This window comes from Aspergillus heteromorphus (assembly GCF_003184545.1).
Source record: "Aspergillus heteromorphus CBS 117.55 chromosome Unknown BO70scaffold_5, whole genome shotgun sequence".
Classification (NCBI taxonomy): Eukaryota; Fungi; Ascomycota; class Eurotiomycetes; order Eurotiales; family Aspergillaceae; genus Aspergillus; species Aspergillus heteromorphus.
The window spans coordinates 826805-841691 of record NW_020290410.1 but is presented as its reverse complement, the minus strand read 5'-3'; the positions used below and the strand labels follow the sequence as shown (position 1 = coordinate 841691).

Genomic DNA, 14887 nt, shown 5'->3' with positions numbered 1-14887 from the left:
GACCGGACTCATCGGGCTTGCACGGCGGAGAGGAGGCAGAGAGCAGAGGGCATAATTGCCAGTTCTTGGGGTCGAAGCTCCAATTTATCCCCCACAATCCGCAGTCTAGACCGGCGTCACGTGGTGATGTGCAGAACGGAAGCACCAAAGCAGTATATCGGCCGGAAGGACTGGCGCAACGTGGTCGTGGATCCGTTGGGTACTACTCGATAAGGCTCGGATCTGGTGTTGGTGTTGTATTTGCGAGGGGTTGACGGGAGGAAAGTCTGTTGGTGTTTCTACGCTGCTAGAAACGCGGTTCGCGGCATTCTGAGGCGAGCCATACCGGCTATATATACACCAACACCCTAGTCACATTCTCTGACAAACAACATAGTAGTACTCGCACTATCTCTGAAAATAAGACCGTCATTGTATTTTTTTTTTAAACCAGTAATAACCAACAAAGCCAACGCATAACCCTTGAACCTAACCCGTCCTGCCAATTTCATACCCAATCATCATAAATCCATTACTCGTACATTAACCGTAAGACGTGACAAGACGCAATGAGAATGCTTGTTCAAGCCGACCGCTCGGCCTAACTGTCGGGCTTGTAGACAGCATCCTTGCAAAGAACAGCCACCTTCTTGAAAAAGCGTCGCCACTCCAGCGGATCTCCCTTGACTTTCATAAATTCGATCTCGAAGAGGCCCTCCGACACACACTCCATCAGCACTTTGCCCTGGAGTGTGCACATTCTCCCATCCCGAGTGACGATCCGGATCATCGCGGAGGTGTCTCCAGCAGACACCGCAGGAATGGCAGGGACAGGGACCCCGAGGCGGTGGAGAGCCTCGCTGATGAGAGGGACCAGTATCTTGAGCTCCCAAGTGGAAAAGAAGCGTGTCATCGGACGAGAGGGCACGATGTCCTGGAACCGCTGAGCCTTTTGTGTCCGACTGAGGGGCACAGACGGATGCGGCGAGAATTGTGACATAGATGGCTCATCCTCCAGATGATCCTGCACCGACGTGTCATCTGCAAAAAAGGGCCGTCCCATGGGTTGCGTGGAAGAGAACGCATCGGCCACCTGGGGCATGTCCCAGTCCACCAGCATGTCTCCTCTCGGCATGTCCGGTTGGGTGGACGAAATTCGTTCTTCGCCGAGATCGACGTCCATCCGTGCGCCCGCAAAACTGCCCCCCTGCGACCGCGCGAAGGGATCTTGGGAAAAGTCGATATGGAGTGACTCAAACATGGTGGTTGCCAAATTAATCGGGTCGCGGAGCGTGCCGTTGCGCGACAGATATTTGTTCGGTCGGGTGTACCAGGGATGTCTTCGCACGTCTTCCAAGGAGAACCGGTTTGCTGGATTGACATTCAACATACCCCGCAGCAGGGAGAGAGTTGCCGTCGGTAGCTGTTGCCAGAGCTCGTCAGATGTCCGCCCGTTTGTCGCTAGATATTCCTGGAACTCGTAACTGCCGTCGGTCGGACTATCCCACGGGGTGTTGCCTGCCAGTAGCACGAACAGCACAATCCCACAGGACCAAATATCCACCAGGTCCGGTCGATAACCAGACCCCTTCACCATATTCCTGTTACTGCACGAGATGACCTCTGGGGCGATGTAGGGGGGACTTCCGCAGAATGTGGTGGAGAGTTTAGTCACGCCCTTATACTCGAACAACGTCGCGAGGCCAAAATCGGCGATTTTCAGGTTGCCGTCGGCCGTCAAGAGCATGTTCTCCGGCTTGATATCGCGGTGTCCCACCCCCTTGGAATGCATGTAGCCCACGGCACTGATGAGTTGCGAGAAGTAGACGTGGGCGATGTCCTCACCCACGCCCTCGTCGGACTCGATTTTGTCGAACAAATCGCCCCCCTCGGCCAGCTCCATGGCCACCCAGCGCCAGACGTCATCCTCGCCCGTCTGGAAAAAGGAGATTATGTTGTTGTGATCCCCGATATGCTTATGGACGGTTGCTTCCATCTGCAACTGACGCGGGGTGACCTTGCCATGGCGGGCGGCATATTCCTTGTGGATGAACTTGACTGCGAAGACGGGGTTGTCTGTGTAGGTGGGGACGGCTTTCTTGATACTAGACATGAAGACTCGTCAGTAAGAGTTTTCGAGGAGCCAAATTTGGCAAGGGAGCAGAGCTGTCATACCAGGCGTAGGCACCCTGGCCGATGGTCTTGGAGACGATGCGGAAGGGCAAGTCATTCGGCAGCGGGGCCAGCTGAGAGTGGTGCATGGCGACAGAGACTCACGAGGACGACTGGGCGAAAAAATCCCTGGTGCAGGCTGATGTGACAGGTCCGATCATGAAGTCGAGTTCAAGCCATGCCCGGGGTGGTGGCGGCAAGCAACGCAAGGGAGGGGATGCTGGATGGGATGCTGGATAGGCGGCGAGGAAGCTGGACGCGCAGAACCGGCACGCGAAAGCCACTTTATCCTCTTTCGGCAGTCTGTTGACGGCTGCCGGTCGCAGCCTTCAGAACCCGGCATCTTGGGGGAGATACGATGCTGTCACAAGGGGGACTCCAGAGGGAGGAAGAGGATGGTATCTTGAAGCCATAAGTGAAGATCAAGATAGGAGAAGAAGACTTGCACCTGCAAGTCGCGAGTCAACTAGTAGTTGACCGCCTGGTGTGGTCTGCTTCAGGACGCTGTCACGCCAGACCCGCACCCGTAACCAAGTCACTTAAACCAGCACAGACCGTCCGGTGAGGAGGAGGACTTGTTTGCACCACAACCTGGCCTGGATTATTTACCCAGTACCCTCGCAAACTCAAACAACAAGGCAAGTGGCAAGGCTAGCTGGTCCAGGCTTTGTCCTCAGATTGGATCGCACAGTAGATCATGCATCTAGATAAGGGATCAGACGGTGTCTGCAGATGATCGCGACCAGTCAGTCCGTCCATCAGTTGCAACGACCGGTGGGGATGTGCGACTGGCTGGATCAATCGGGGGCGGCGTTGCCGGGCGGATGGCGAGTAAACAAAGAGGGTGCGATTTATTGCTTTTTTCCCAGGGACCCTCACGATCGCCCTCTTTTCTCCTGCCTCTCCCTACCGATCAAACCTAAGTTCCTGACTCCTGAGTAACCCTTCTCTTTTCCCACCTTCCCACCTACTTGCCAGTCCTACCGTGCCATCACCCGTCCGCCTGTCTGAGTTCGAACATCCGGGGGATTCAGCCTGTGGGTCAATCGGGTCCGCATCAGCCAACGAAGTCGCAGCGTTCGCATCCGGCGTCATTCCAGCCAGCGCCTCTCCTCTCCTCCCTTCTATTCTCTCTCCTCCCACACATCCACACGCTACACGTTCGCTGCATTCCTCGTTTCCCTGACCCCTGCTTAAATCAACCGTCGCCCGCTTCAAGCCTCTCGGCTCTACCAGAATGGACTACACCATGGAGGACACACAGAACTCGGCCCCCGACGCCCACGAAGCGTCCAAGCTCAACCCGTCCGCGCAGAGGACCGACACTCAGGGCGTCACTAAGCGGTTCGTACCACGACCTCCCACCGTCAGCGTCCACTGTACACGCTGTATACTTCAGGATGATCCTTGTGGAACCCCATACTGACCACCCGACCCCTCCGTCCTTACAGCCTCCAAGCCGAGCTGATGCAACTGATGCTCTCGCCGTCGCCGGGCATCTCCGCCTTCCCGACGCCGACGGCAACCTCCTCTCCTGGACCGCCACCATCACCGGCCCAACCGAGACGCCCTACGAAGGCCTCACCTTCCGACTCTCGTTCGCCTTCCCCAACAACTACCCCTACACAGCGCCGACTGTCCTCTTCAAGACCCCCATCTACCATCCCAACGTCGACTTCTCCGGCCGCATCTGTCTCGACATCCTCAAGGACAAGTGGAGTGCCGTTTACAACGTCCAGAGCGTCCTCCTGAGTCTGCAGAGTCTGCTTGGCGAACCCAACAAGTAAGACATCCCTTTCCTCCATCTTCTCTCTCACCCCAGATCCTCCTAACAGCCAACCCTCAGCGCGAGCCCCCTCAACGCCCAAGCCGCCGAACTCTGGGACACCGACCAGGAGGAATACAAGCGCCACGTCCTCGCCCGTCATCGCGACATCGAAGACATCGAGTAAAATTACGATTGTCCCGGAGTGAGCGTCTCTGTCGTCCACGATGTGACCTGACAGAATCCGGACCCGCATCAACGGGTCCGCGTTGCATTGCATGAGAATTGGGGTCTGTGCGTTGTGTGCGTTGTGCGTTGACTTTATGGGAAAGAAACCGGCTGCATGGTGCCTGCCTACCCCTCCTTCCCCTACCACTTCTTTCTACCTGAGGGTACAAGAGGTGGGCTGGCTGGCTGGGTTGATTTCATGATTTTTCGGAGTTCTCGCGTTTGGGAGGCGGGGTCTGTTTGTTTGTTTGTTTTTTTTTTTTTTTTTCGTTTGGAAATGGGAAATGACAGGGTCGGTCCTGGGATTAAATACCCTGCGCTTTGCCTTTTTTTATATTTCTTCTTTTTCTTGTCAGTAGGCTATTATTCCTATTGGATATGATGGATGGGCACTGGTGGAGGATTGGGTCCGTGGATGGATGTATATGAATGGTGGTGTGAAGGTTGGGGGGGGAGGGGGATTGGGTTAACTTGTACCTAGATACTCCTACCCTTCTTTCTTTTCTTTTCTCTAGTGCAGTGGAGGCTGGCATTGAAGTTGAGGTTGTCGTATACATACCATACCATACCATACCATTGAGGATTTCCATATCATACATTCTATATCCCGGTTAATAGTGGGATTAGCTGTTGCGATGTGATGGGGATATCCCAAGTTTCTGTTTGATGAATCTCGAGGAGGAGGTCAAGTAGTACCGTACCTACTTCAGATCTTGAAGGCCTCTCTCTCTCTCTCTCTTTTCCTCTCTCTGCCATTGTATATATGCCCCTAACAATGCAATTCATCCCTTCCATACTCGATCTAGTAACACCGGAATCCGACGAAGACGAAATACGTAGAGCAACCTACCGAGAACCAAACATCTACATTAAACTGCGCCCCCATATGATTCGCCAGCCAGGATTTACACTACACTCTACTTACTCTACACCACCCCAACGCCTACTACTATCACTAATATCTACGATGATATTATACCTTAACATTCAAGCAAGGAGTCTATTTAGCCAATTCGTACATGAAGCCGTAGCTAAGTTCTCACACATACCCCCGAGCCATTTCCCATGCTAAACCCCATCTATCAAATTACTATCCCACCGAGCCAAAACCCCAAGCAACTCGCCTCACGTCCCTGATACCTTCTACCTATGAGCTCGGCTGAGAAAAACCGCCCTCATCAGTAATCAACAACCCCGCAATGGCCGCACTGGTAAACGTACCCAGCGCCCCAGTGAGCATGGCACTCACCGCGACGCGTGAGACATCGCCCGCTCGCCCGGGGGCTAACTGCGCCAGCACGCCGATCTGGTTGCCCAGAGAACCGATGTTTGCGAAGCCGCAGAGGGCGTATGTGGCGATGAGGCGGGAGCGGGGGGAGAGATCGTGGTATTCCGGGTCGGTTTGGAGGGCGTGGTAGGCTACGAACTCGTTCTGTTGATTTTGGAGATTTGGGGTGTTAACATTGGGGGTGTATAGGAAAGAGGGAAGGAGGAAGGGGTACCATAACGAGCTTCGTCCCGATCAGCTTGCCCACTTTAAGCAGGTCGCCGTCGCGGGATACGCCGAGGAGAAAGGCGATGGGGTAGCAGAGGTAGCCGAGGATGAGTTGAATGGTGAGAGGGGGGTTGTTGATGTTGAGGTAATGACCCCACCAGGTGAAGAGGCCGTTGATAAGGCCGACGAGTGAGATGATGCATAGGAGGGTGGCGGTGATCAAGCCGGCGATATTGATGCCCGTCCAGGCGCCGTTGGTGAAGGCGTGCAGGGCGTTAGCGGCCTTGTGGTCTTCGTCTTCTGGGACGGTGACGTTGCCTGCGGTGAGAGTGTCTTCTTCCTCTGGCCAGCGGAGTTTTGAGACAGCGAGGGAGGCGGGGATGCTCATTACACAGGATGAGATTAGGGCTTGGGGACTGACGCCCATGCCGATGTAAGCAACAAGGACGGAGCCGGCGATGGTGGCAAAGCCGGAGCACATGATCTGATGGACTTCGGCCATGGTGAGGTATGGGATGAAGGGTTTGATCAGCATGGCGGATTCGCCTTGTCCGATGAACGGGGAGGCGGCAGCAACGACGGCTTCGGCGCCGGAGACGCGCATGCACCAAAAGAAGAAGATGGCGAATTTTTGAATGGCCCATTGTAGAACGCCTGAGTAGTAGAGGAGCTGTACGAGAGAGACGAAGAATATGATGGCGGGGATAACGCTGACGATAAACCATGAGCTGTGTTTCTCAGACCAGCCGGGTTCGACCAGGAAGTCGACGCCTTGCTCTGCGAAGCTGAGGAGCTCACGGGCGAGGGTGGAGATGAAGTTGAAGATGTCATAGCCGGCCTTGGTGCGAAGGACAAACAGCGCGACGATAAACTGCACTAGCATGCCGACGATGACGGTGTGCCAGACAATCTTCTTGCGGTTTCGGGAGCTCAGCCAGAGGATGAAGAGGAAGACAACGAGTCCGAATAGACTGACGGCTCGGTCTGCGCGGGTATTGTTGGCAGACTCGGGAGACACGAAAGATCCGATGAGAATAACGGCGATGGTGACGAGGGCAGCGCCTGGGATGCGAAGCTTTTCTGGCACATAGCCAACGAGTCGTGAGGCCGTCTGTTTCCATACGAAGAAGACCGGTCTGGTGAGTACTGAGATGGGGATGTAGAGAAAGATGAGTCTCAAGGTGATGGCGAGATACAACAGGAAGGGGATTAGCCAGCCGAGGTCGTAGCGGTGGAAGATGAGGCCGGTAATCCACCAACTGGAAGAAGATGTGCGTGTTAGTTTGAGGTTACTTAGCATCAGATCTAGGCAGACTTACCCAGTAAACAACGCCCAGATTGCAGCATAGGCCACATGCTTGAAGTATTTGGAGAAGCAGCGACGATTCCACAGATGAAAAGCAGAGCTGGTGCTGGCTTCCTCATGATTCTCCCCCTCACTGTGGCCATGATGGCTGCTCCCTTCCACGCTGGACTTCATGTTTGGGGTATAAATGACATCATTGTGGTTGGGAACCTTCGGGGGAGAAACAGGAGTCTCTGCAAGTTTTTCTGCAGCGGTGGCCGCCATGTCGGTATTTTTATTGTCTGGCATCTCTGCAGTTTGTTGAAGATGGAGGACTGGTGGTGAGGTGCAAGGAGTGTATTTAAACCGGGGAATGCTTGCGGGACCATGCCACGCGCGCAGCCGCAATTTTTAATGGGAATGTTGTATGACAAGTGTGTGACAAAATCATTAGAGAAGCACACTGGATCACCAGTAGACAGGACCACTGCCACTCCAGGCCAATTGGAAAGGGGAAAATTGTACAACATGAAGATCTATCTGCCAAGGGGCAGAAACTTCTTGGAAGGTGCAGCGGCCACTCCGGCGGTCTGCTGTATTGGAAGGGTGGCTTTCCATCGGGCTTCCCCCAGCTTCTGTTGTATCTGATCAACCTTGCGTCTTCTCATTTTTGTCTGTTAATGTTATTAGCTCCACCACTGCTGCATGTTCCTGGCGGCATCCTGCACTCATTAATATGAGACGACTTGACTGCAGTGCAAAAACAGGACAAGGATCATAATCATAAGATGCTTTGCATGAGGATATCTAAGACAGGTTTCCTGGGTGGCTGCGATCTTTTATAGATCGATTGCCTGACAACCCCGGATATGGATGCGTTATTAGTGGCTGATCGGGCCGGAGAACAGGGGTCGGGCCACTCACATTCCCCATCCTGACAGCCCTATCGGACCCTGTTTAAAGCCATACTTGAGATGCTAGTTGCTTAAAAGAATCGATCGGAAGCAGATTGGTCCTGGCAAAGACTGGGGTTTGTTGCACTCGGTCATTTTCCTTTTTGCGTAATGCCAGAGCTCTATCTTGGTCAGCATCGCTAACAAAAATTCTAAAACAAGGAATCCCGACCGTTCAGAAAAACCCCCAATCTATTATATTACTCGCCGACTGGCTCGTTCAGATACCGCACACATCATTTTCAGGCCCGTCCAGTCTTATGCTAAGTCTCCAGGACATAGAAAGCAGTGAGATGTCCTCGCGCATGCTCTTAACTTGCAATCGGCTTCTTAAACACTAGGACCTCATCGCTTCAACAATGTGTGTCTCTCCGGGAAATTTGTTTCGATCGATATTGAGTGGTGGGAACGCAAACGGAATGTCCACACGCAGGGCGACTATATCCTCGACCGTGGGGACGGACGTAGCCATTGGATTCATGCAGATTGGTCTCGAGCCCGGCCGAAGGTTTATGATGGCTGCCAGATTATTCAACCACTCTGCCCAATAGGTATATGGAGGGAGTCGCGTTATTAGCCCTGTTCGCGCAATAAGCTATGCGTACATCGCGCCTTCTGCGCGACCTAATGCTCGGTCCCGGTGTCGGGGATATCTTTTCAGCCACCTTAATCGCGGCACAATATCGGGGCAGAAGCAATGTACTGTACGACCCGAGCGTTAGTCGCAATGTGGAAGTCAAATCCCGACAACACCTTAGCAGGTCGCCTGATAGCAACAAAACGCGCAAGATCCAGAGCTAGTTATTACTTACAACACTGTCATGCGTCCACCAATTCTAAATCATCCTTCGCCCAAACTTCTTGGAGACCAATGAGTGGTGTAGACACGAAAACCCACGAGTGTCCAACTTGAAGCCATGATCGTGGGTGTCGAAGGACACGTACGCCGAGCATACGCTAAGCATCATCTGTCTCCAACTCCATTGATCTGTGCTGACCAGCCTCAACTAGGTGGGGGACAGAAAAAGTCAATATCTGACGGTGTTACCTTTCACGGAGACATTCGCCATTGCGCAAACAAAAGGCGTGAAAAGTCATTGAGTCAATAACCTGCCATAGGATTTGAAATTCACTCCTAGCAGAGGGAACAAACATGTCCCCAGAGGGTCCTCATGCGGCGAAGCCTTGAACTCCTAATCCCACATCTCCACTCACCGTTGCCTGATAGTGCTAGAGAGCTGACTCCTCGGGATTTGAAATAGCAATTGAATACCCCACTGGGATGGTCTGAAAGTTAATAAACTCTTAGCATGGCTGGAAATGACCCGCCGAGCAGGAAAACACGGACGGTCGATCCAGACGCCTCCCGGTATTGAAATGCCCCACCCAAGGCGAGAAGCACTAATATATGTATTGTAAGTAATGTCCCTGGTTCCATGTACTGGTGGTAACAAACCAAGTATCGCATGTATTGATGTTTTACCAGGAAGCATCGTCATTTTGCACACGAGGTAAGACGATGAGACTGCCTACTTAATGATCTGCTCACTCTGTTCGCGAGCACGGTTCTTGCTGCTCGCATCATGTCCCTCGAGAATAGCCCAGATCCCCAGGCATGGCTCTGAGCTCATTGGTCGTGGAGTTCGGTAATTCCACCAGGCAAATCTATGCCTTTGCTTCACTACACCCCTATATCACTGCTCCCCTCTTAGTGATACTCACTTGTCTGCTCAATCGCGTCTACAGCGAGCTTCAATATGCGCGAATCCAGGCCAGAGACAATCCCAAGGAGCCAGCTACGCTCCCATACTGGATTCCGTTTCTCGGCCATGTCATCTCTTACATCTCCAACAATGGGAAGCTAACGGGCCAAGCCAGGTCAGTATATAATTCACAGCCAACCACCCTCTCAAACACTGACAGTCCACAGAGACCACTGCCGCGACAGCATCTACACCATCAGGCTCCTCCACCGCCAACACTACATGATCACTACACCGTCGATCGTTCAACAGATCTTCAAACAGCGCGCAACCACTCTCTCCAACAAACCCCTCATCCACCGGATCGCCAGAAATGGGTTCCGCGATGAAGGCACCACGGCAGAACAGCCCGATCTGAACGCAAAGATAACCGACAATCTCCACATTCTTATGACAGAAAGTGCTATCCTCGATGCCTCAGACCGTACAGCCAAGGCCGTCGGGAAGAGTATCTCCTTACTGACTTCTTTCTCATCAATTCGTGCGAAACAGACGGCCTGGGAAAGAGGCGCCAATCCCCAAGTAACCAACAACGGAAAGACAATCGAGGCAGACATGTTTCATCTTGTTACCCGTTGGGCATACACATGCTCAACGCCCGCGATGTTTGGCCAGTCATTCCTCAAGCGATTCCCCGACGTCATGGATGATCTGTTTGTATTCGATGGGCAATTCCCGTTTCTTCTCGCAGGCGTACCCGCCATTACAGGGAAGATTGTAAAAGCCAAAGCCGCGCGGGATCGTTGTCTGGACGCCATGAAAGAGTGGTTCGAAGCCTTGACAGCTGTCGAAGATGGTGGAAAGCCCCGTTTTGGCTGGGGCGACATGGGTGATGTGTCCGAGCTGATGCGAATCCAGCATCGAACGTGGCGGAGTGGCGGTCCGCAGGCTGAGAAAGCCGCTATCTCCAGTCTGCTAAGTTCTCTCTGGGGACTTCATGCCGTAAGCTTCCTCTACCTTGTACAGGGGCGTGTGATCTAACCATTTGCAGAACTCCAACATCATCGCTTTCTGGACAATGCTGCACATTTACGAGAATCCCACTCTTCTCGCCTCTATCCGGGCAGAAGTATCCCCTTACATCACCCGCCTCCCCTCAAGGGAATATACCTTCGACCACAGCTCTCTTTCCCGAAAATGCCCCATCCTCAAATCTACCTGGTACGAAACCATGCGCTGGGACCTCTTCGGCGCGGAACAGAAATATATCCTACGAGACTTTTGCGTGACCGAATCCGCCGAAGATGCCACCATGCTTCGTGGTCCCAGTGCACTGCCCCGATCCTACACCCTGAAAGCCGGTAACGTAGTGTGTATCCACAACGGCGCGACGCAGAAAGACCCCAAACTGTGGGAGAATCCCGAGGAGTTCAACCCTCGCAGGTTCATTGTCCAAGATTCCCGGGATAAGACAACAGAGAAAGCAGAGATGTTTCGACACTTGTATAGTTTCGGCGGCGGTTATAGTATGTGCAAGGGACGGCTGTTTGCGGAGAGGGAGGTGTTGACCTTTGTGGCGGCAGTTGTGAGTCTTTGGGATATGGAGTTCCTGGGGGATAAGGGCCAAGATGGACGGTGGGTGGTGCAGAGGGAGATGGATGCTGGGGCGCCCCATCCTGATGGAGAGGTTAGGGTGCGAGTGAGCAGGAGGGAGGTGTTGATGTAGATGAATTCTAACATATGCGATCTATCTCTATTGGTACAGTCAGACACTTCAAACATGCCCATCATCAAGGAATCGCCCAATTCTGCCCCTGAACTAATTCCCACTCACAACCAAACAGCGCCAAAAACAGCCCCCTCTCACACTATCTCCCCCCACCGCCATCACCACCAACTTCTTCACAACCCATCCCATCCAACCACCCCCTCAACCTCCCCAACGCGAAAGTACCATGCCTCTTCTCTGAAGAAACATAATCCTCCATCCCTCCTTCAATCCACCCGCCCGTCCCCCTCGACGTCCCCCTCGACGTCCCCAACAAACTGCCCACCTCCCCCGCCGACCCAAAATCAATCAGCACCGGCATAACCCCCCCCCTCCATTTCCATCTCCAACATCAGAATCATAATCAACCATCACATTCCCCGGATTCAGATCATTATGCGCCCACCGAAGGGAATGTAAACGCCGAATCGCGGATTCATGTTCGCTCATGAATACTTCCTTGTTGATCTTTCGCCTGGTCACCGGGCTTGACCCTCCTCCTACGGGTCTGAGGTACTCTTCCAAGGGGGGAAGCTGATTGGGAGAGGATGACGGTAGTGGTGGTTCTGGTGGTGGGAGGGCTGGGTATAGCTCGGTATCCGGGATGGGGTTGAGAGCGGCGGCGACTTGCTGGATGGTGAGATTGGATTGGCGGGTGGGTAGCTCAGTATAGTAAGTAGATTGTGTCGTCGGAGGGCGCGATGAAGGCAAACATGGTGTATTTGAATTCGTTGGTTTCGGGGTCGAATTCTTCGGATATGTGGGTGAAGTCGGTCCATGCTGTGATTTGTGGTGGTGGCATGGTGGATAGTGGTGGTGGTGGTGGTGGTGGGGAGAAGAAGTAGTGAGTGTGGATGGATGCGTTTCCAGTAAGATTGTGATATGAGTGAGAAGGAAAACAGGGAGAAAAGAAAGACTGCCGAGGAGCTTTGGAAGCCTATGCACCCAGTGACACTACTAGTGTACAAACACCAATATTTACTTCAAAATAGCCAGCCCATATCCTACAGCCACCACCAAATCTACAAAACCCGCTCTCCTCCTCACCCGAAACGCGACCTTCCTATCCAACGGCATGGTCCCAAACCCAAAAATACCGCATATTCCCTTCCGGTCTTCTGTCTTCCTTCCCTGTGTCCAACAGCTCAATCTCAAACGTCCCTAGCACCGCCGCAGCAGTCATCAGAATCTCCCTCTTCGCAAAATGTCTCCCGGGACAAAAGCTCTTCCCCCCACCATACGGAATCCATGAGCCCGCTAACCCATCTAGCGAGAAATATGGCTCCGAACCAGCAGTCCGTTTCCTGTCCTTCCGGGACCTGGCAGGCCCGCTCTCTGCGTCGGCGGGGTTCACGAGGAACCGCTCCACCCAGAAGGTGTTGAGGGGATGCGGGGGCTCAGTGGGTCCGGTACTCCAGATCTCGGGGTCGAGGGATTCGGTAAGAGTAGAGATGCTGAGGACTTTGTCCTGCTTGATGTGGTAGCCGCGGAAGGAGAAATTGGGCTTGGACGGTTGATGGACGATGATTACGGCGACGCAGAGGCGGAGGGTCTACGCGTAGATGGATTGGAGGAAGGGGTTGGAGGAGGGGGTTGGAGGTTAGGACGGGGAGGGTGAAGGTGGGGATTTGGGTGTTGGGGGTAGTGATTTCTGGGGTTGGGGGTGTTGTAAGAGAGGGTAACAGGGAGGTCACTTTCTCCTTCAAGGTGACGTCTTGGAGAATCTCTAGAACACACCACACTGATACGATGACAGAGTTGGAGTTTGTTCTGGGGGCGTTAGCCTAGGTTCATATTGTGTGATCCCAGGGACGAAAGGGACTTACGCCCACATGAAGGCGAAATTCTCCGCAGCTCGAGCAGTCTCATCGAGAATGCCGCGTTTGGTGAGGAGATTCTGTCTGTCGCGGATGAACCTACTGCCATAGAAAGGCTCCCATTCTACATCATCGCTAATGGTGCTCACGTCGCAGTGCTCCCGACAAAAGTCGTGCTAGCGCTTGAGGTTGACCATCTTCTCACGCGCCCTGTACGCGGCTGGATTCCACCACCGCGGGGCACCCATGAACAGCGGCCCGATGTAGAGATCGTAGTGCCAGAAGTCGTCCGCGAGGGTGGGGTTCGCCGTGAGAATGTGGTCGCCGAAGAGCGCGCGGACCGTAGCCTCGAAGACGCGCTTTTCCACGCCTCCGTTGAGATCGTGGTGTTCGATCCAGTCGGATCCGATGTAGGAGTCAAGATCCTACTGGAAGCGCTCGCGGAGGTAGATCTGGAACCGCTCGGAGAGAGTGTCTAGGGCTGGCCCGGAAAGACCGGTCTGAACGGCGCGGTGGATGGCATGCTCGATGTCCGAGGGGCCGCCATCTTGAGTGGCTTGAGATGAACCAAGTGATGTGGACAGCCGAATGCGTTCTCAACTACGACCAAGCTGCGACTTGTGGTGGACAGGTCGCGCGATTTTCTGAAGTAGGAGAACATGGACTCCGGGCCGGAGATGATATAGTTTGTGAAACCGGGGAATGCGACGCGGATGGGGACGAGGCGGTCCATGTATGCCCTGTTTGGGCCCGTGTCAGTGATGCTTTGCTGGGATTGAGGATGTTTTACGCTGCGGCGAGCATCAGCTGGTGTCCATCGCGCAGACTCAGATGCTGTGGCCGAGGATGGAAGAGTGGAAGGGCGCTTCAGCTCTTTGCCGGTTGTTTGGTCGATGACGACTTCGGGTTTGCGGAGAGATCCGTAGGAGATGGACAGGCAGAAGACGAGAAGCGAAATAGAGATGACCGCAGTCAACGCCCGCTCCCAGGTCCAATATTGGGGAGAAATGCCCTCGAGAGACTGTCGCACCATATTCATTATTGCTTGGTTTGTCGATTGATGAAGGTTCTCGGCCACACGGAAGCAAGCCTGAGCAAAACGATCTACTGGAGTTCACATGCTGACTGACCTGCAAGAAGCCAGTTTAAGAAAGAAATATCAGCACACATCTCTGTCGAGCTGGGTGGGGTGTTGGGTGTAGCATGGCTGGTGCCTGTTTATCCTGGTTTCCTCTGCGCTGCAGTGTACGTTTGTTACGCAGGTATTGGCGGTGGTACGAGTGGTAATTTACAGAGAAATAATACTCGTCTGTAATTTACAGGTGGGCTGGGCCCGTACTGAAAAAGACATCATGACCATACAAGCCTGTGTTGGCGGGGGATGCATCTGCCCCCTTCTTGTCGAATGACACCAAGTCCAACTGGAGCCTGTCTGGTCTGTTGGATTCTTTCCGGCTGAGGAGAGCGACCCAAGGACTGCGACCACGAGCCGCTGCTGAATTCTCACCGGAGGGTTATCGAGATATCGAGACGATGATGCTTCTTGCGCTCGGAGGGGTTGTGTCAAACCTAGTATCATTCAGTATCACACCTACTTAGGTGTCTGGACACCTTTTTAGTCGAGTGGTCTGTTTTGGTCTGTTAGGTTGTCAATGCCATCCCCCCTCAACCCGGCGGGATCGCGCACCTTCCAAACCGGGTTCTCCATACATTGTCGAAATC

General features: G+C 53.6%; 5 protein-coding genes across 5 annotated transcripts; 2 read left to right on the top strand and 3 right to left on the bottom strand.

Annotated features, from left to right (window-relative positions):
* Positions 1-346: 346 nt before the first annotated feature.
* BO70DRAFT_427174 (putative serine/threonine protein kinase) lies at positions 347-2702 on the bottom strand. Its single transcript, XM_025547866.1, has 2 exons — positions 2155-2702; positions 347-2084 (listed from the first exon to the last, which is right to left on the bottom strand). Exons 1-2 carry the CDS (start codon positions 2238-2240, stop codon positions 581-583), a joined length of 1590 nt encoding a protein of 529 aa, XP_025401931.1. The 5' UTR covers positions 2241-2702; the 3' UTR covers positions 347-580.
* A 686-nt stretch (positions 2703-3388) lies between these two features.
* On the top strand, positions 3389-4103 carry BO70DRAFT_369270 (putative ubiquitin conjugating enzyme (UbcK); the record flags this gene model as incomplete). The annotated part of the gene is made up of 3 exons (XM_025544672.1): positions 3389-3495; positions 3611-3934; positions 3998-4103. 3 exons carry the CDS (start codon positions 3389-3391, stop codon positions 4101-4103), a joined length of 537 nt encoding a protein of 178 aa, XP_025401930.1.
* Positions 4104-5291: 1188 nt separating this feature from the next.
* BO70DRAFT_286277 (NupC/NupG family nucleoside CNT transporter) lies at positions 5292-7119 on the bottom strand (the record flags this gene model as incomplete). The annotated part of the gene is made up of 3 exons (XM_025539196.1): positions 5292-5576; positions 5647-6898; positions 6959-7119. 3 exons carry the CDS (start codon positions 7117-7119, stop codon positions 5292-5294), a joined length of 1698 nt encoding a protein of 565 aa, XP_025401929.1.
* A 2373-nt stretch (positions 7120-9492) lies between these two features.
* Positions 9493-11550, top strand: BO70DRAFT_377890 (cytochrome P450; the record flags this gene model as incomplete). The annotated part of the gene is made up of 4 exons (XM_025545229.1): positions 9493-9755; positions 9808-10582; positions 10632-11279; positions 11425-11550. The coding sequence occupies 4 exons, from the start codon at positions 9493-9495 to the stop codon at positions 11548-11550; spliced, it is 1812 nt and encodes a 603-aa protein (XP_025401928.1).
* Positions 11551-12411: 861 nt separating this feature from the next.
* BO70DRAFT_377889 (uncharacterized protein) lies at positions 12412-14328 on the bottom strand (the record flags this gene model as incomplete). The annotated part of the gene is made up of 5 exons (XM_025545228.1): positions 13770-14328; positions 13371-13590; positions 13175-13289; positions 12905-13118; positions 12412-12852 (listed from the first exon to the last, which is right to left on the bottom strand). Exons 1-5 carry the CDS (start codon positions 14202-14204, stop codon positions 12412-12414), a joined length of 1425 nt encoding a protein of 474 aa, XP_025401927.1. The 5' UTR covers positions 14205-14328.
* Between the last annotated feature and the right edge of the window lie 559 nt (positions 14329-14887).